Below are 21,126 nucleotides of genomic sequence, written 5' to 3' on the forward strand. Positions count from 1 at the left end.
TTAAAACACAGTGTGTATGATGTGCTAACTGGGAGAACCTTCCCTTGTGTAATCCAATGGTGGTTTTGAAGCCTTTCAAATTTCAGGGCTTAATGAGCTGTCAAGAAGCTTATTGCAGGAAACTGTTGCTAGCGCAACCCAGCGCCGCTGTACACATTGTTTCTTCATTAAATTGGAGTCTTTTAACAGGCTTTTTATGATCCCTACTTTCCTATCCGCACCACCTGCATTGTATTACCCCCACCTTTACACACACGCTTCCCACTCACAGCACACTGGCTCCCTGTGGTCTGGTTTGGGCTCAGGCTCAGACCATTCCCCTTCAATCAAGCGGCCCTTTGCTTGCGCACAGTAAAACTTTCCTGGGAAGCTGCTGTGTGTTCAATTAAAACCAATAACGATTGTGTTCCTAATAAAACTACAGTCTGCCGCAGTTGAGCTTCGTTGGCTCGGCTGGTAGTGTGCAGACCTGCAAGACAGATGGGTTCAAAGCCCGCTCAGGGAGACACCTGGGCACGGTTCAGCTGCCCTAGCATCTGTCTGGTAATGAACTTTTCATACTGGCTTATACTGGCTCCGGATCACATTAAGAACATTTTAACCTCACTGCAAAGAACTGCCAGGAAGGCTGGGGACCTACAACACTGCAACTCCCAGTAACTGAGATATAGCTGTCCCTATTGCATTTACTTTGCTTGAATTTGTCTGGGACAACATTTGGGGTTTTGAAAACTTCCTATAGCTTAAATGCTGTCTTCCATCAGGGCTCTGGGGTTGCAATTTCTTGCCGATATCTGGAACTGGCATGCTGTTTTTAAGGCACCGACCACAAAAGTGGTATTTCTTGTACTATTGGCGGCCCCTTTTGAAGTTGCCCTGTAACTCTTGCAGTGTTTGAAACTGTTCCTTCACTGCGGTGTGCAGGGACGCATTCATTATTCCCAGTTTAACTGCTCCTTCGAGATGGAAACATTAAAAAGATGTGTTTACCGGGTCTATACACGACGACAACCTGTTACATCAGTTCTGTTTCCAATATGAATTAATTGCCTTTTACTTCTGAGGACTTTACAATCCTGGGCTGAGTTTTCCACAGATGGGAAAAGGAACAAGTTGAAGATCAGAACGAGGCTGCTGGAATTGCACTGACCCACGTCTCAATAGTAAACAGTCTTATGTAAACGATGTGTTATACTATTTGCTGGCATTTAAATGAACTAACTAAGTTTAGAGGTTCAGGCTGGTAGTTTAGAGGTTCAGGCTGGTAGTTTAGAGGTTCGGGCTGGTAGTTTAGAGGTTCGGGCTGGTAGTTCCACTGCTTACCTGAGAGACACTGCCAGGATCTTCTCCACTTCAATCCTTCTTTTCAGCACCTCCATCACTAGGCCTCTGTCAGGACCCTGTTTCACCTTCTCTCGGCCGATAAGGTAAACACTCTTGGGAGTCAGGATAAGGTCTCTCTTTATATCCTGGAAACCAAGGGAAGCAGGGTTGTATAATATTAGATAACCCTAACATGCAGTGTTGAAAACCGCATACTGGCAAGTGACCATTACTCCCACATGGGAATGGCATTCAAGAAGACACAGAGCAACTCGGAGAGACACAACAACTTACTAATTACTGCTATTGGTAGTGAAAGTGTCAGCTCTGTAGGAGCTGCTTCTTGTCTGCTTTAAAACTGAACATGAGAAAGCATCTTTTTTAAAGCAGCAGCTGAGGTTTCACTATCGAACAGCCGTGTTAAACCCACTTCCCTCTTAGGAAACCACTCTTGGTCGTGGTATTTTTTAGATTACAAATCACAGCTGAATAAAAAAATAAAAATAAAAACCCACAAGCTTTGTGGGCTTGTGCAATCTAAAAAGGCACACTGGCTTGATTGTAAAAACATTGTTGCTAATACTTACAAGAATTTGCTTAGACAAGTTAGATATGTCTCTGGTGTGTTCTAAGTTTAATATATCAAAAGCCTAAATAACCAAAAAAAAAATGTTCTTAATGTTCATGAAATACTTAAATCACCTAAATGACTGAAATGCATGAAAATGAACTTTGACTCGGGGTACATTTTACATTACACAATGTAATGTAATCAAGCATTTGAATCTCAAACCCCATATAGTAGGGAGGAAAGCACCTACATGTTGTTGGATAAGCAACCCTAGTTTTTTTTACCCCCACTTCCATTATAAATACCTGTGGTGCCCCCTTATTAGACCACACAGTCTTACCCCTGCTATACTGGGCAAATTGAACAGCTATTAGTTCCAGTGAAATATACAGTAATGTTTCTTTGCAAATCCCTTTCACTCAATAATATCCCTCAGAGAATTTACTGTACTTTAATACACAGGTATAAAATAAATAAATACAGTTCTGCAGTGTTGCTTCTTGCATACCTTGAACCTGCGGTCGTATTTAGTGACTTTGTCAGCAAAGTCAATCTTCTCCCTCTTGGCCAGGAACTGCCGGAGCTCCGGCCTGTCATCGATCCCAATGTAATCACCGACGAAGTTCCTGTTGATGCTGTGTCTCCGCCTCTCCTTACGGTTCAGCAGCAAATCAGAGGCTGGACAGGAAAACAGGAAACTAGAGGTTAAAAAAATGTACGTATTCACGGATGGAAATAAGACTCCCATTGCACAGCAGTTTGATCCATTCCTGGTTTTACGATGCGTTTAATAAGACACGCCTGAGTTTGTTACCTATACACTGTGGCTAATCAAGCTTGCATTAAAACCCGAGATGGGTGAAACTGCTATGCAACAGGAGTCTTATTCCCACATGCATTTGCATGTTTGATTGTTTAGTTGGTTCGTTCATTGATTTACTGTTCAGTCGGGGGTTTGCAATTTGGAAATGGTCTAAACTGTATATAAGCAAGACACCTGCCAGACAGAAAACTAACAGTCAGCTCTTATAGTTTCTCGTGATTATAAAGGAGGAACAAGTTACCCAATAGAAAACTCAATATGTTTTTTCCTCACCACTAAACACTATTAAAAGGATCAGTCCTGCTGGTGCGACATCTGTTCCTGTTCCCCCAACCGAACCACACATTATTACTGATCTCACTTCCACCTCCAGAGGGCCACAGGAAACACACTTTGTCATGCCTATATTTACTGGGAGGTGTGTGCTTCATTAAAGGGATTTTAGCAGAATGTATTGCAGTGCAGTATACTTACATCAGAGAATATGTTGCATTACTTTACACTGACACCTGGTACAGAAGACTTTCTACAGTATCACATTCTCACATCCCTATGGATTTTTGACATTGAAGGTGCTCACAAACACTGTAAAGAAGCTGCAAAGCCTGTATGAATTCTACAGTGGCAGTACCTTCTTCTCTCATTTGCACGTATTTCTTTCTCGCTGTGTATTTCCTCCAAGCTTTCTGGATCGCTCGAGCGTAGCCATCGTATTTCCTCTCTCTCGTCTCTTCAAGCAAAAACAGCTGCAAATAGAAAGCTTTGAAACTCAGATACTTTACAACTAACAGGCGATGCATCTCAAATCCTTAATTATTTAAATTCATTTCAGTAACAGATCTAAATGTATCCCATCATTATCAAGAAAAAAAGGTCACTGTCACCACATGCAGCACAGTGCCTCTTAAATGACTACTGATCTGTAATCTACAAACTGACATTAGTTTAAAAGGAAGAAGTCAAATTGTAAGCCAGTGCTGACAAACACCCGACCTTTGGAAGCAAATTAGATTCTATTCTGCTTTTTTAATATCTAGTGCAATGGGAAAGGTCAAGCTATGCAGAATAAGCTAATAAACTGCCTGCTGAAAAGACACTGAACACATTAACTGTTGATCTTAAGATTTATTTAAACAAGTGCAGCCTCTAAGCGCACAGAGTGTGTTCCTGCCCCGAGTTAGAAGCTTCTTGGGCAGCAGCCTGAGCAGTTTCCCCAGCCTGGCTGCCTCGGAGGGAGACCCGCTGGCATTTGCCAGCACCCTGCTATTTCCTGCGCCAACTTGCTAACACGGCAGAAAATAACCCTTTCAAAAGAGGCTAAACATCCTGTCCCATTTCCAGCTCCCAGCGGAGGACTAGCAGAAAACCACAGCGGTCGTGACTAATTAGCGGTCTTTGGGAATGAACCTGCAAGTTAAGATTACGAATTTAATGGTTCATCTGAAAAAAATACTACATAAAAATAAAATAAACTTTGAGAGGCAGGAAGAACTATTAAGAGTGAAATGAGAGCAGAGCATTGAGAGATGGATTTACAACAGTTTATTTTTCTTGAAATCAAAAACAACTGTTAACGCCAGAATTCCTAATTCAGAAAAGAGTCTTTTACTTTTAGCAACTTGTGTTGTATCTCGAGGTATCCGCTATATTGGAAGAGGCTACATGGCTCAAAAGCAGGACTTTGTATCTAACAGCAAAATAGCACGGGTTGGAAGTTGAGCAAGGTTAGCATTTTCACACCACCCTATAATCCCTGGCATTCACAGGGCACAGCGGTTTATTCAGGTGTGTGCTGGAAATGTAAACAACTGAGGTAATCCGGACGTCAGAGGCCACTAAAAGCAGCTTTCATTGCAAACTGCAGCCTCAGTGTCTGCACCACACTCAACAATATCACAGTTTATTTCCAACCAGGGGTCCTATTTACCAGGTCAGCTTTCTGCTCATGACTCCACATACTGTACAGTACCTTGTTACACAGTAAGTTCTTTGAAACAGCTACATGCCTTATTGTACCGCACTTAAAGCTTGGGAGAGTGTAATTTCTCATTTGACTTAAGATGTACAGTGTCACCAATTAAAAAAAGAACAGTCAGTATCTGAAACATTTATATTTACAATATAAAATTAAAATAAGCGATAAAAAATAACATCTCTAATTGTTATGATTAAGACTTGTCTGGACAGTAAGTCGGATTTTCCTTTTCCTTGCAGCAACGACAGCATTTGACCATTCGGTGCCACTGTATGCCAAAAAATACCAGTCATAACGAAACATTACTGACACGCACACCTACTTACCGACTCGGGGGCCTTGATGAAGACTTTGGTTCGGCCCAGCTGGAACTGGTCTGCGTCCATGTTGACGGAGCGCAGCAGGTGCATGACCCCCTGCTTCTCATCCCCTCTCCACGTCGGCCATGACTCTTTGGTGAGAATAGCATACCTGGTAGTGTTTGAAAGAATTACCATCACACTGAGCCAGGCTTAGGGCACTAGCTTCCACATTCTGGAGAAGTGAAATTGAGGACCCTTATAGCTCAGTGTGTAGAGAACTGGGAACACAGTGACTTGAGCATTTACTTAAAATTTCACCGCACCAGTCTTTAAATAGACGAAAAGGGAGGTTAGAGTCAAGGGGGAGACAGAGGGAGGGATGTATGAGGACTGTGAATCAGTAAGGCTGTGGTAATACAGGAAGCACTGCTCCGGTTTCCTTGCTCAGAGTTGTGTCTGGTATTTGAATATTCCAGCTCGAGAGAGTCAGACGAGGGCAGCAGGGGTGGAGCCCCCTCTCCTTTCCTCTCTAGGGAAGTGCTGGAGAGTGACATCAGAACCACACAGACCCAAGTCTCTGCCTCACTCACTCCCCACCCTCGCTCTCCTATAGGCCTATTCACTCCTCCCTAAACAGGCTGTTCTCAGGTGCCAGCCAACAAAAACAACAGCAAAGTGTGCACTTCCTGGTCATCTCATACTGGCATCCCTGTCCTCACCCTGATGAGAGAACAGAGGCTGGACTGTGGAGGAATCAGCACGGCCTCTCTGCTGAACAGACAGTCTTCTCTCTCGATCTATTCCCATGCATTGGTGCTGCACTGACTCGCAGTTTCAAGGGGCCTGTCATGAGCCGAAGGCTGGCTATGGGGAAGAGGGGCTTTGTCTGTGCTACATGAGGACTGAATCCCAAAAAAGCAGTGCTTACCGAAGTAAACTATGTATACCTACACAGCACACTTTATACAGTCAGGCAGGTGTAGTGAACTATTGAGCAACTGAAAGCCAATATCCTCCACGAAGTCACAAAAAAAGCAGTACCAATTTCAATTCTGCTCTCAAACAAGTTGAACAGTAACGACATCAGGTCCTGGAAGCATTTTTCTATATTGCATTTTGAGGACCCTTGCCATGTGTGTGCCCTGTTTTTTTAAAGCCGATTCTCAGGGTCATACCTGTTTAAAAATTTCCTGAAGATTCGTCTGTAGGCATAGCCAGCTCTTCGCACTCTGATGTTTTCTTTCAGGCCCAAATACTCCACCTGATGCTTCACTCTAGATGTAAACCAGGAAAAAAAGAGCTCAATAGATACATTCTCTTTAGTCCTTAAAATAAGTGGACCTATAGAGTTAATATTCAGTATACACTCCTACTTTCTAATAGTTTTAAACCAATAATTAGTGAAAGCAACCTGGCAGTACATATAAAGGTTTATCAGCTCAGTAAGTGATGTTGTGGCAAATGCTTACAGGATTTAAAACGGTGCAGATCTATTTCCAAACAAACTAAAAGAAACTTGGAAGCAGTTTTCAAACACACACTTCCTCTGGGAAAGTTGTTGTATTACAGTTCTTATTTCTCTTGAAGCCTGTCTGTTTTACTTTTGTGGCGCACAACAGGAAAATGATTAGGACCTGAACAATGCAGGGCCGCAAATTAGTACACCATGTACCTTAGCTGGCTCTTAGAAGAAAAAGAAACACAAAAAGTAACAGCAGGAAGAACAATTACTTGTTTGACATTTCTTGTCAGGGCCTGTACTTTCTCAATTATTGCACATTTTACCTGCTCTCCTCCCAGTCCTTTGGTCTCTTTGTTTCATTGGGTTTGATACAGCGGATGTAGTGAGGGGTGCATTTCATCAAAGTGCTCACAAGGTCGTTGGCTTGTTTCTGAAATATTAGAAGAGATTACACAGGTGGTTTCTTACTAGTTTTATAACGTTTACATTTTTCTCCTTGTCAAAAACTGGGCCCATTAATCAAGTAACACAGATACAGGCAGACACTGTGCAAACTGTGGTAGAAGCATATCAAAAGGCAAAACAAACCCTGTATTATTTGTGTATCCCTGTATCTTGGTATAGCAAAGACTGCAGGAAAAGAGAAGGCCACAAAACGAAAGGGGGAAGCCTTCTACAGCAGTCCACACAATAAATCACTGGTAAACCGGTAAAGGAAAGCTAGCACTACAGAAACATGATGACTAATTTTAGTCTTAGAACAAAAACCACAACATTGTGCACACAAAGCATTAATAACATAGGTAAGAGCTTTAAAACCACAACTGAAATTGTGGGCAACATTACAGTGGCTAAATGTCTAGTACAAGTTTCAGAAATGTGAATGTGTGGTGTATGTTCACCCTTACAACTGCCTTTTTCTCCAAGGGATCTCTGGGTTAGTCATATTCATATGGGAAACACAGGAATAAAATCACCATGGACACCAGCTTTAGCTTCTCCCAGTGTCCCTGAGCAGAGGGTGGGTGCTGTTTCTGGCAACAGAGGTCTAGATAATAACTTACATTAACTCTAAACAATTTAGATACTGTGGCTCTACCCTAAGATAAGATGTTTATTTATTTTATGAAATTTTATTTTCTGCCCTCAAAACTTCATATCCATTTGCTTGCTTTTTTTGTTGGGGGATTTCTAATTCGCTGGTATCAGTTTCCAGTCTTGCAGTAGTGACTAAGCTATGCCTGTTCAACAAAACAATAATGTCATACACTGAGGGTTCACAAAGCACAAACGCTCCCAGCTACAACAATGAAGTCAATGAGAAATGTATTTTTCATCCGGGCCTGCACCTGCCCGACAGCCCTGGCACTCTATAGTTTCACTTGGTGCCAGACTGAAGACAGGCCTGGGCAGATTTAAAAAGGGTGCCCTCAAAGGTTAATCACCTTGATTTTGCTGCCTGCGGTGGTTGGGCGCCCTTTCTTCTCTGCTTGCAGGTTTTCTGAAAACAAGGCCCGAATGAAAGGTCTGAGGAAACAAGGAAACAAAAACAGCAGCTCACGATTAAAGAGGGCACAGCAGGCCGGACAAAAGCAGGAATCAAGGATGCACTGTGCTGAAAGGAGAAACACGCCAACATGATGATGGAGAGGAAAAATCATTCCATCATTCATTTAAAACACCTTTTAAAAAATATAAACAAAGATTTAAATTAACAAGACTGGGCTGTCTAACAAAGGCCTTATACATATGTATGCCCCCCATAGGAGTTTTTTAAACTCACATTTAATTTGATTTTATTTCACATTTGGTTTAAATGAACTTGACAAAGAGTTTGAGAGAGAGCACCAGGCTAAAGCCTTGTCACCTCTCACCTCTGGAGCCTGCCGAGGCTCAGCGAACAGGTGCTCCTGTTGACTGGAGCCCCACGACACAAACGGCACACAATCGCAGCGTGTTTGTGCAGATGGCAGTCTCAGATCAATAGAGATGTCACGATGCATTAGAATAGAGACAGGGCTTCCCTCACACCCCTGCAGGAGGGTGGTGTCTCCAGGTCAAAGTTGAGACATGCTAGCTGCTCTGGGGCCATCTTTCATCCAGCTCTCCCATATGGACACACTGAACAGTCAATAGCTATAGCTGGTTCAATGTCATGTACGACCCACACTCTCGTCTCTGTGGCTCCACAGCAGTCCACACCGAGCTTCAAATCAACTAGCATTCCTAATGCAAATTTAAAAACCCACCTTTACATGCACGGTTGAGTTTTGTGACATGCTAGAAACTGAAACCTGGACCTTTGTCACCTACATTTCACTGCTTTGCATGAGTTCTATGAGGTCCGAGAACAGGACGTCGCGATTTCTTTCACAGAATCCCTCCACATCGTACGAGACCTAGAATGAGAGAAGCAGAGGTTAATAAAACAAGCCGGTCGGTAACGAGAGGAAGAGGTTTCTTCACAATTTGACTATCAGTTCTCTAGAAATACACAACACTAAAATGAGATAAAGAAAGAAAAATCAGACGTGGAGAAAAACAGCCTCCATGTATCCCAAATTGCGATACAATAAAAAGGTCTTTAGCAAGTCAAACAGTTAGATATATGCAAATCACACAAGTGTGACATACGTACATACTACATGGACTGACTCTCACCTCCACTATAATAAGTAACAAACTGCTACGTTCTCTTTACATTGATTGGTCTAAACCGCAGTCATTTCCATTGAATTGTACAGTACTAAATATTATTGATATTTTTCTTTTAATATATGAGCAAATCTGTAATTGCAAAATAACCAAAGCAGGTCCCTCCACGTTAAAAGGGGCCGCTGGGGTCAGGGTTAGGATTGAATATAATTCTTAATATGACTGTGACCGAGAAGAGATGCCTTGTGCTGTGCGGCTCCATGGCAGTGATCGCTCCCCAGGATTCTCTCAGACAGGTCTCTGTGCACTCAGTGCTCTCTCTGCTCCTTTACCTTGCCTGCATAGTGGTGAATGATGAATCCCTGATTCCAGCTGTTGAAGTGCTCGTGAGTCCCGATTGCCATGCGCAGTTTCTGCAGCAGTGTCTGGTCTGCTCCCTCTCCCACGGCGTGCATGGTGGCACAGACGTCATCCAAGATGCTCATAATACCAGGCGGGTTCTGGGGGAAACCAGGAGACGAGGAAATCCGGATTAACACTTTATATTATAGACTGGGCCAACTCTGACCACCCCGGCACTACATAGTCCAAGGGTCTGCGAAACCAGAGGTAAGTATCTGCAATTATACTAAAATGGCACAAGTAGGTAAATAGGCATTGCATTATGTCTGTATAGATACAATTTATTGCCAAAAGGCAACATTTTCTTATTTAAGCATGTAGTTGCATGGCATTATTACAATCACTGTGTTATTGCAGTGTAATTAAGAGACAATATAAAGTGTCAAATAAAATACAGTACAAGCTGCTCATGCCATCCATGCTCATATAGTGACTGGGCTGACCCGGTTCCTGGGTCTCTATATATAGCAAGAGATACCGGTGCACACTATTTCAGATGGGCAGCATTAAGGCAGTGACCTGTGTAGCCAATGAAAGAAGGGAAAGTAAGGGTGTGTCTGTGCTTATATACACAGCATGTAGGGTGCTAGACTGGAACCAGCACAGCACTGCAGCACATGTTTTAAGGTGGCATCTCCGATCCCAGAGGAATATTTTCTATTCTGTTGCATTTTGATCCTTTAAACTTTGGAATTATTTTGGAACGATGCATTTTCCTTGGACTAGCCATTTTTTTCGGATCTAAGGCTAGAGCAAAAAATGCCGGGTCCTTCAGGGGCTGAATGACAAACTGCCTCAAATATCTTCCTAGATAAGTATAAGAAGGCTGACTTTCTAATCTAATAGCGATGTTTTTTTAATCTTCTGAGTAATTAGCCAGTGAGCCTATCCCTAAGGCCGGAATGTGCAGTACAAGCAGTGTGTTTTGCAAGGGAGTTGCCACCTTCATTTTACTTAAATTATGCATGTCAAAACCACAGCTGTCGCCTTATTGGATAAAAAATCCATTAAAAAAAAAAGAAAAGACTTGCCCCAGCTGTTTGAAAGGTCAGCCCAGATTTTTCACATGGTTAGTTTGCTCTTTAAAAAGAATATAAATATGATTTATTCTGCTTCACAATATACTGTACATATGTGGTTTGCATTCAAACAAACCTGAAATACAAGACTGAGAAAGAACTAAATTAATTGTTGGAGTTATTTTTGAAATTTCATAGACGATTTCCATTGCCACTTCTATCAGTAGGGTGAAAGTTAAAGCATGTGCAAACCTTTGGCTAAACGTCATGGGAAGAAATGCAACCGTGGGATACAAAAGGATTAATGCACTGTAAAGAGACCATGAAGAGGTCTGAGAATCCCAGCTCCCTTTATCTCATTGTACCCAAGTCTAGCACAGAGAATTCACACAATGTACAATACTTACAATTTTGCTTTCTATCAGGTCACACACAATTTTGTTGTTGAAGTAATCTATTGAAGTCCATCGAATGCCTTCCTGGACGTATTCCTCCTGTAGGGAGAGATTTCAACAATGAGAGGAATTCCATCTTTCAACCCCACCCTCTAGTTTGGCAGCAAAATATGTGAATGTACATGTAGTAAAACAGACAAATGGTGCTTGCTGGACAGTTCAATAACCCAGGAAGAGCACAAATAATAAACGTGGTCTATACATATAACTGAATAGTTCTGCATTTGGGGAAAATGTGCTGCTTGCTTTTTTAAATAAAATAGCAATACCTTTAAATAGTATGTCAATTGTTGGAAAATGCAAGTTATACCAAAACCATACCTGTTCAGCTTTCAGTGTGAGCTCAATGAAAATCTGTTGGAGTTTTTCATTCACAAAGTTGATGCAAAACTGTTCAAAGCCATTTTTCTGTAATTAAAAAGGGTAAGGGGAAATAATATTTAAAATACCACAATATCTTATGAGGAAGCAAACCTGGCTTACATACAGTTAAAAAAAACACAATAAACATATTTAAATATCTCCAGCTCACTCAAATAACATTCTTATGAAAACTGGACACCTGCTAACATTTTTGAGAAATGAAAGCCGTTTACAGTCCGAGAGTCACTAACAGGTGGCAGACAGGTCCTCTGGTGGAATATGGATATCCTTTGTGTTTCCTGTGTTCTCCGTGTTTATACAGAGGTTATCTACAAGTCACATTGTCTTTGTGAAGGGAAACAATACCGATGTGAAGCATTGCTCTAACCTAGACCTATACGATGTGAAGCATTGCTCTAACCTAAGACCTATACGATGTGAAGCATTGCTCTAACCTAAGACCTATACGATGTGAAGCATTGCTCTAACCTAAGACCTATACGATGTGAAGCATTGCTCTAACCTAAGACCTATACGATGTGGAGCATTGCTCTAACCTAAGACCTATATGATGTGAAGCATTGCTCTAACCTAAGACCTATACGATGTGAAGCATTGCTCTAACCTAAGACCTATACGATGTGAAGCATTGCTCTAACCTAAGACCTACACTATGTGAAGCATTGCTCTAACCTAAGACCTATACGTGGTGCAGTCTTATCTGAAATTCAGCTTCCTTTACAATGCTGGGATGTGGCGTTTCATGAAGCTGGATAAAAAGTGTTTGGGAGTTACCAGCAGCACTGAGAGATTCTTCCTATTAGCTAATGCATCAGCTTTAACGCTGGTCATCAGACTTAAGGCACAAACAGCAACACACCCGACAGGCTTAATGAATGTTCATAAGTTTAAGAGGGAATTATTTAAGTTTAAGCCGGATCCCCAGTTTAGGATTTTGGTTTGCATCACAAAAAGAAGATTGATATTGAGGTATGGAGAGGAAGGATGTCAGCAGTGATTGACACATGCTTGGTGTGCAGACAGAGTCAATATTGTGGATCAGATCAATGCTGTTAGACCTCGCCATGCTACATTTGTGGCCCTTTACATTGAAAGCTGTGAGTGTTCCTATACTGTCAGAGAAGTGAGATTACATTTTGGTTTGGACTAACAATGTTCACAGGCTATGTATTAGTTGAGATTTTTTAAACCAAATTAGTTGAGAAGTTTTTTTTTTTACTAAAGTGACCCCAGAATAAACCAACAGAGTAAACTACAATCATAATTCAAGAGAATAAATTACTAGATAAATAGATTGAGTCTAATCTGTCTGGAACTAAAGGATTAGGACTAGGTTTAAGAACATAGACTCACATTGTTTTATCTTTGAAATGTCTCTCCCTCCTTTTTCCACTAATTTAAACCAGTATCCTGGAGAGCTGTCAATTAGAATGCAATTGACTGCAAACCACACTGGTTATGGATTTTTAAAAATAATATTTCATCTATGCCATATCTTTGAGTTTAGATAATAGAAACTTTTTTTTTTTGTATTTGTATGGATATTTTTCATTGTATACTTTTCTATAGTTAACGATCACTGCACAGGGATTCAGATACATAAGCAATACTGACAGAAGCCCTATAGTCACGTATTCCAAATTGAGCATCCTTACCTGGAAAATCTCAAACCCATAAATATCCAACACCCCAGTGTTATACTCTTCATGGTCCTTCTCCATCGCTTTGTTTATGGACTGAAAAGCAAACACAACACATTGACGTGCTGCACCCATTTATGCCTATTGGCAACACTGTGGTGGTTCATGTGTAAAGAGGGTTTCTTCATATGAATTAAAAATGGCAATTACTAATTGTATTACATTCTAATCGTATTACATTGTTATTAATTGAGTTTATAACAAAGGGTTCCCCAAAACTAGAACCATCATTTGTATTCAGCTGATTACATAAATATTTACATATAGAAAAATATGATATACATCAGAGAGGGTGCAATATTGTATTACTTTCATTTGTATAAGCTGCACAAAAGCAGTGCATACCATTTCTTATCATTCCTTTCTTGAAGCCCTAATGTAATGTGATATTCAGCTCACACTGTGTTTGTTCTCACTCTATAAAAGGCTGCTGACATTGGCTCTTTTAAAACGTCTTGGATACTGACACTACCTATCGTTCATTTGAAATCAGTTCAGCCAGGCTTCCATTGCCTTGGTTGAGCCTGTTAGCCAGATGTTAACACATGATCTGTTACTTACCATATATATTCTTTTGGACAGAACGTCTTTGCAGTAGTACTGGAGTATTATTTCATTGTAGTACTGTGACAGAGCATTACAAAGGTATCGTGCACAATGGGGAAGGTAGGAGGACGGGAAACGTTCACTTACGTCAACCAGGTAGTCGAAGACTCGAGAGTGGAGAGCTTTGGACAAGGCATCCCTGGTGTAACAGGCCTGCTCCACGTTAAGAGTCACGTTGATGGTCTCGGACTTCCCACCCCACTTGCTGTCCATCTTCCTGCTGGTCAGCTTCTCCTTCAGCCTGGTCTGGTCAATTCCCAGCAGGAAGGCAGGGAAAGCCAGGACTGTGGAGACACAGCACAGGGCGTTAGGAGCTGCAACCAATCCTCCAGGACACTCTATCGGACTGACCTGTAACTGTGCCATCGACTGACCGGTGATCAAGTTTCTGGTCAAAAAAAGGGTCAAGCTTTGTAAGCCTTGTAAATTAGACTGCTTAAATAATCCCCGTTTTATTTATTTATCAAATAAATAAATAAATGAATAAATGACCAGGGAATGCCCTGACCCACTAGTGCCGGGACAGGCTGGCAGGGAGGTAGGGAGCCAGGCAGGGAAGCAAAGAGACGGCACAGAGATGTTGGATACCAGGATGTAGACAGCTGTAGACAGGCTGCAGAGAGGACATGAAATGGGGAAAGGAAATACAGAAATGTATGCCAGAGAGCCATCCAAACAGAACAGAGAGCTGCTTTATACCACAAGGACCAAAGAGACAAAAACAAATATTTGAGAAAGGGGGTGAAACAGGAAACATAGCATAATGATGTCACACTGCAAGCCCTGTGCGTTAAGAAATGCATATGCTCGATATCATCATTGAAACTCCAAAGTTTGGCTACAGAACTACAGAAACCTATTTAATCCCAGCCGTAGTAATTTTTCATTGCAAAAGAAATATAAGACTAATCTGGTAGTGAGCTAGAGACACCCTGACAACAACAGGGCTTCATTTATTCAACTCCACTCATAACAAACAATGATGCAAAACAAAGCAGTGTTCCTCTTATCAAGCACATGACCACAAATCCTGGAACTGCTATAAAAATATACCCATGTGCAAACAGTAGTTATCTCCATTCAATTGTTACAGTGCAGTGTGGCAGGGAGGAATCGGAGCTTAAAGAAAACTCCTTGATAATTATTATTAATTATTAAGACTCATGAACTGCACAGCCACACCCCATGAAATCACTTAGCCTGTACTCTCTTCCTAAAAATGGTCATTGTTTATACAGGTCATATTGCAGCCACTGTGTAACAGAAATGACTTCATTTACATTGGTTGTAGACAGACAGTGATTATTAAAGCAACATTCCCCGAAAATGTATTTGCCACTTTCAAATGAGTTCCTGGTATGCACTGTGAAGTCATTGGATACTTTGCTATGCAAAAAAAAAAAAATTCTAAATGCATACAGTACTGCTAATGAATGTTCATTGCGCATATTTTACTTTCAAATGACAAGCCATGCTGTTCTTTTCTCTGTTTCAATGGTGATTGAGAGAAAGCTTGATAGGACATTCAGATTGGGAAATGATGAATTAGTAAAGGAAATGGCAAGCTGATCTGTACACACTGTACACACATAAACACACTCCCCAAGCCACACTGGGGACTTGCTGTTGAGATAGGATTTGGATTCCCCTGCTGGTAACTATTCCTTGCAGTCTCTGCTGGGTCTGGAGGACACCCCGAGGATTGTATGGACTGAATTCTTGTGATTGTACAGGCAGGCAGCTCAGTGTTATGGCAAGGTGGCACTGCTTCCTGGTGCCACAGCGGTAATGGGAAGGGTTACGCACACTCTTCACTCTCCACAGCTGCGTAGTTGCCGGCCTCTTTGAAGCTGATGTTCCCCAGGTGCAGGACCCCAGCCACGATCTGCAAGACCAGCGCCCGCTCCTCAGCAAAGATCCCAATCACATTCATGGCATGCTGCAGGAGAGAGGAAGCCAGAGTCAGTGGACACCCCCACTGCACTCACACTCAGGGCAGACACCCCCACTGCACTCACACGCAACTTGTTTAACATAAGGAGATCCATCTTTAATGAGACCAAAGATTTTTTTTTTTTTTGTATCACCATTACACCCCCTCGTGACGAACATGTAAATTAACCTTTTTAAATAAATTACCTCAAGACCAAGCCCTTAAAAACTGCCACAGCCAGATGTGGCATAAGAAAGTTTATCCTGGTTTGCCATGGTTTTTTTTATATGCTTTACCATACCTCTCTGTGCTTTACAATGCTTCCCTATGCTTTATCATACCTCTCTGTGCTTTACAATGCTTCCCTATGCTTTATCATACCTCTCTGTGCTTTACAATGCTTCCCTATGCTTTATCATACCTCTCTGTGCTTTACAATGCTTCCCTATGCTTTATCATACCTCTCTGTCTTTACAATGCTTCCCTATGCTTTATCATACCTCTCTGTGCTTTACAATGCTTCCCTAAGCTTTGCCATGCTTTCATTGAGCTTTATATTGCTATGATTTTACTCTGGGAATCTTTTATAAAGGAGCACCCCTTCAGATTGGAAGGTATTCTACGATAGCCGCTGTACAAGAAGACCTGGCACACCCCACACAGCACTTACCACAGTCTCCTGGAAGTCACTCTTGTCGTTAATGTCGTCGACCGTGTAAGACCCAGACTGATTGAGGTAATAGTAGTAATCCAGGCTGGTGATGCCAAGACTGCTTTTCTGTTCGGCACTGGCCCCTTCAATTAACTGCATAACACAAACAGAGAGTCAATAGCCAGAGAGAACATGCTGCAGTTTAACAGAAGTACTACCTGACTCTGTTAGGTACCGTTTAATGTTTTTAATCGCCTTGGATGATTCACAGATACAAGCACATTTCATCAAGTAGTGACACGGAGGTGGTGTAAATGGGCTTTTTCCAGTCTCTCCATTTCATATTTAACTTATCTGTTTTGTTTGGTTTACTAATATACCAGTAGTAATGTTTATATAAATGTAAATGAAATGTCCAGGAACCTCAATAATGTCTATAATATAAAAGCAGGGATGAGTAAGATTCATTTCACAGAGCCCTGGTTTCTTACCTGGTAAAATATATGGAAGCTGCGCTCGCCAGGATTCCTCATAACAACTCGGGATTTTTCCAACAGGAAGTTGGAGATTTTTCCACCATCTGGCTCTCCTCCTGGGCTGAACTGGATTTCAAAGTACTTTCCCTGTGACAAGGAGCAGCGCTTTCAATACTGGAGGAGGGCAACTGAACCAAAAAACCAGCCCTCCCTGGGCAACAACCGTGCAGCTGTCACTGTTTATCTATGCACCTGCGATTCATCTGCATGGTGCGCCTGCTTTACAGGAATGAGCAGGAACACTTATTCCTTCTTAAATATCCTGGTCATTACTTTTTATAACCTGTGCTTTCACCATGCTTTTAACTTGCTAAAATACACTTTGATATGCTTTTACCACAATATAAAGCAGTCAACTTTTAGAAGGGTAAAAAAACGCTTGGATTATTTATCATGGACGGATTTATCATGCTACAGCCCATTCTACTGTGCGACAATCAAAACTAATTCAACAGATCAAAATGCTCCAGAGACTTCCACGACCATCTACACATAAATCTGGACTAAACTTAAATCCTGATGTTACCCTCTCTACAGTCACCATCAGATTAAAAGGGGGGTATTCTGTCCCCCAGCAGGATGATAGAAATATTATTTTCTGTACAACAATGTTATACAAAGTGGGTTTTTTTTAGATTCAATTCTTCTTTTTTTTCTTTAAACACTTGTGAAATTTCACGGACAGCAAAGAGAACAAGCTGCAAGCTTATCAGATGAGAAGAGAGAATCTATTGGTCACTGTGTGTGCTCTGCAATGATTCAGGAGTGGGAGACGGGAGGTCTCAGGTTTCACATCAGGGTTATTTTTAACAAGTTTCCAATGACTCGGAATAAAAAAAAAAAAAGAATACAATTGTGCTCTCAAACAAATGTGATTTTTTTTATTGTGCAGTTCAAATAAATAACTTGGAGAGCCTGGGAAGGAGGAGGACAAACCGTTCACTTTTTTTTAGCCCCAAGCCTTCAAAAAAGGAAACATGAACTCTTGCAAATTTAGTTTGTGGTTACATTTCAAGAGCATAACTCTACAGATTATACATCATGGAAACCAAATTCAAACTTAAACAGAAATGCAAATCAAACATGAAAGCATCTGAACCCCCCCACCCCGCCACCCCCCAAGCTTCTCCAGCCAAAGCCACAGGATGTGACAGTGCAAACAGGACATTACCAACACACACACAAAAAACAAACATGGAACACTCACAAATCTGCTGGAGTTGTTATTTCTCACTGTCTTTGCATTGCCAAAGGCCTCCAGCAAAGGGTTAGACTGGAGAATAATGTCTTTCACATGCTGCAGTGGGAGAATAGAGAGGGAGGGCGGTTACTATAACACAGAGAGAGCAAGACCATGCCATTGTATATCCTTCTGATTGTATACCGCCTTTCTTATCCAAAGCAAGGCTCTGGTCTGGAATCCATTATTGTGATAGACTTGGTCTTACTCATTTCAAATCAGCCTAAGGTTTCTATTATATTATAATTCATAACACGTGAATGTAGGAACATTGTGTCACATTTCAAATAATATTTAGCCATAGATATAGCTTGGCAGTGACCAGCATATTGGCATTAATCCCGCTTTTGATTTGCAGCTATAGTGTTCTATGTTCAATAAGAAACTTTTCACGGAGCAAATATCATTGGCCTAAACCAATGGAACCAGTAGCAAGCATCTTACTAATAGTGCTGACCATGCTGTGAAGATCACAAGTGTACATGTGATGCCAACCTCAGTTTTCCAATATAAAGATAAATGACTATCATAGCCATTGCAAGTTCTAAAATATACTTGAGGAACTAAACAATGTGACATTGAGTCCAGTCAATGCGAAACCCCATCCTGGAATGGGGAGTTCATATTATTATACAAAATGAGCAGCTATATTAGAAGCAAGGGGAACAGAAGAGAGCACTGGAGAGCATTGGCAACCCCACCCCCTCAAAAAAAATGTTTCTTATGAGTGTTTTTGGAAAAAAAAAAAAAAAAAAAAGAAGTACTGTCGATTTGTTTTGTCTTTCAAACTACTGTGACACAGGTTGTTATCAGCAGGTGTATATCTATACTGTGTATATCTGTACATTAACTTCCACCAAATGTTGTCCCAATACTAGTTGTAGGTCTATATTACACCTTTCACGTGTCACCCCCACACAGTTACTTATACTGTACTAATAGTGTAATAAACAGAAAGGCAATTTTCAGAGGAAGAGAGAGCATAAATGTAAAACTTTCAAAGCTGCTAAACAATTTGGAGACATCGTGCTCTGATTGATTGTAAAATCTTAACAGCTTCAAAAGGGCTCAATCCATCAGGCGGCACTAATTTGGACAGGACATCTGGTCTGCAGAACTGAGAACAGATGGTCAGGACTGGTGTCAGAACGGGGGCCCAGCACTTGAACAGTGCAGGCAGGGAAGACAACAGACAAGACCCTGAAGTGAAATGTTTGCATGGGTCCCGATGGGTGACAATGGCAGTGAACAGGGTGACAATGATCTCTTCTCCAGCAGTCCAAGTGCCAACAGTAGCTGAAGATAATGAGAGGATTTTTTTTTTTTTTTTTTTTTTTTTTTTTTTTAACTCTTCGGTGCACATTCAAATTAACAGAAGCTTTTTACAGTAATGTGGACATACTTTTCCGAAATTGAAAATTGAGAATAGATTTATAGAAGGTTAAAAGCAACTGGTAAGAGGTCAAGGTTAACTGTTTATAAACAACAATCAAACCAGGCTGTATAATAACAGTATTATTATTATTGTTATTATTATTATTATTAAATGCTTCTGTTCAGTTCATAGCTAAGGATAATAAAGCAAAGGGAGACATACCTGAACTTTGGGCCCACCCCCTGAAACTCTGGAGATGTAGCTCATGATATACTTGGCAGCCACAGTCTTCCCAGCCCCGCTTTCACCGCTGGAACAAAAGGAAGATAAGAAACGTCAGTGGAACATGGGCATGTTCTACCACTTTCCTGTACTGGGCATTTCCTTGGCACTCTGTCACAAAGAAAACTGCTTCCGAATCAGATGGGGCAGTCACAGGAAAGCCAATTACATTAAGTATACAACTTCCTTAATTGCTTCTGAATCGGGTATGTCATCAGAAAAAATACAGACGGTTCAGCATTTTGTTAAGGTCTTCTGTATTTGTTTAATAGCCCAGGCGAAGGATGGTGCAGACCTCTACACTTAACCTGATCGATAGTCAATAAACAGCCCACTTCTTGTCCAACTATTACCCCCTAACTTCCATGACCCAGGAGGATGGACCTCTCCTTCTCTTTGGTAGATTTCCTGCATGTTCATTTATTCAATTATCAAACAGAATAACCAATACCAAAATACACATGCTCTACTTGGTAAGTGGCCAGACAGTGTATCCACTGCATAACTCAATCAAACCACATGTTTTGCGGGCATTTTTTTGTATGTTACTATAATCATTATTTGAGTAATTTCCATTTTTCTATTAAAATCACCATAGTGAACGGATCATTCACATTCAAGAATCTGACCTTACAGCAAAACGTGTGGTTTAAAAACACACACAAGTTAATGGAACCACAAACTTGTTTGCAAGCTGTTTTAGTTTAAAATATTTCAAGCTTGGGTCTACCTTCAAAAGATGTTCACATTAAATATATAACAGTCACTACTTACCTCCTTTACTTAGAAACATGACTTCACAACAAACTAATTTGCATTATATTGCATACTGTATGTCAATAGAAAAAGCACTGTGGTCTATGTTTTTTTTTCTCCCCACTTGTTCCTACTTACGTTCTAAATATATCAGATGTCATCTGTTCCTGTTATATTGGGCATTTGATGACAAATTACTTTGCTTTTTTTTTTTACTGCTCACGCAAGCACTGCTGCTGCATCTCACTACCCAGCAAGGTCTAAGCCGTGCATTTCACAGTAGGGTATACCTGCTCTGATGTTTAAATGGAACAAGACAAAGGCTATTTCCTATCGGCAAAATGCCTGCTTTAGATCATCAGACTATCAATACAGTAAACTCCATCCTTGTGACGAAATCCTCAATGGGACCACTCCCTGTCGGTCCCTTTCAAATAAAGAGACAACCTGAAGATCTCTCAACATTGTATTAACACTGGTTTTACACGGTCCCTTTGGTGGCCCTAAGGAGAGAGATTTCATTGTATTATAAACAGAATGCTTTCATTTTTGGCATGGTAGTTTTAAAGTTAAAAATATTCCTAAAAAGAGATTACTTAAACACAGAGCTGAGGAACCTGCAGACATCAAGGGTCCTTCTTGAACAAGAATAGAACGCTATAAAACAAACAACAA

General features: G+C 41.0%; 1 protein-coding gene across 2 annotated transcripts in view; it reads right to left on the reverse strand.

Moving 5' to 3' along the window:
- LOC117428091 (unconventional myosin-Ie) overlaps positions 1-21,126 on the reverse strand; it is a 53,467-nt gene that overhangs the window by 7,323 nt on the left and 25,018 nt on the right. For both annotated transcript variants that reach the window (XM_058995226.1, XM_058995225.1), the window contains exons 5-22: positions 19,636-19,723; positions 18,006-18,095; positions 16,754-16,885; positions 16,281-16,415; positions 15,484-15,616; positions 13,765-13,961; positions 13,027-13,107; positions 11,309-11,395; positions 10,940-11,026; positions 9,444-9,611; positions 8,770-8,855; positions 7,902-7,983; positions 6,780-6,886; positions 6,170-6,268; positions 5,019-5,163; positions 3,349-3,463; positions 2,403-2,572; positions 1,324-1,469 (exon numbers count right to left, since the gene is read on the reverse strand). In XM_058995226.1, coding sequence (XP_058851209.1) covers positions 1,324-1,469; positions 2,403-2,572; positions 3,349-3,463; positions 5,019-5,163; positions 6,170-6,268; positions 6,780-6,886; positions 7,902-7,983; positions 8,770-8,855; positions 9,444-9,611; positions 10,940-11,026; positions 11,309-11,395; positions 13,027-13,107; positions 13,765-13,961; positions 15,484-15,616; positions 16,281-16,415; positions 16,754-16,885; positions 18,006-18,095; positions 19,636-19,723 — 2,148 coding nt within the window. The remainder of the gene's footprint in view (positions 1-1,323; positions 1,470-2,402; positions 2,573-3,348; positions 3,464-5,018; positions 5,164-6,169; positions 6,269-6,779; positions 6,887-7,901; positions 7,984-8,769; positions 8,856-9,443; positions 9,612-10,939; positions 11,027-11,308; positions 11,396-13,026; positions 13,108-13,764; positions 13,962-15,483; positions 15,617-16,280; positions 16,416-16,753; positions 16,886-18,005; positions 18,096-19,635; positions 19,724-21,126) is intronic.

Source organism: Acipenser ruthenus, chromosome 21 (assembly GCF_902713425.1).
Source record: "Acipenser ruthenus chromosome 21, fAciRut3.2 maternal haplotype, whole genome shotgun sequence".
NCBI classification, from domain to species: Eukaryota; Metazoa; Chordata; class Actinopteri; order Acipenseriformes; family Acipenseridae; genus Acipenser; species Acipenser ruthenus.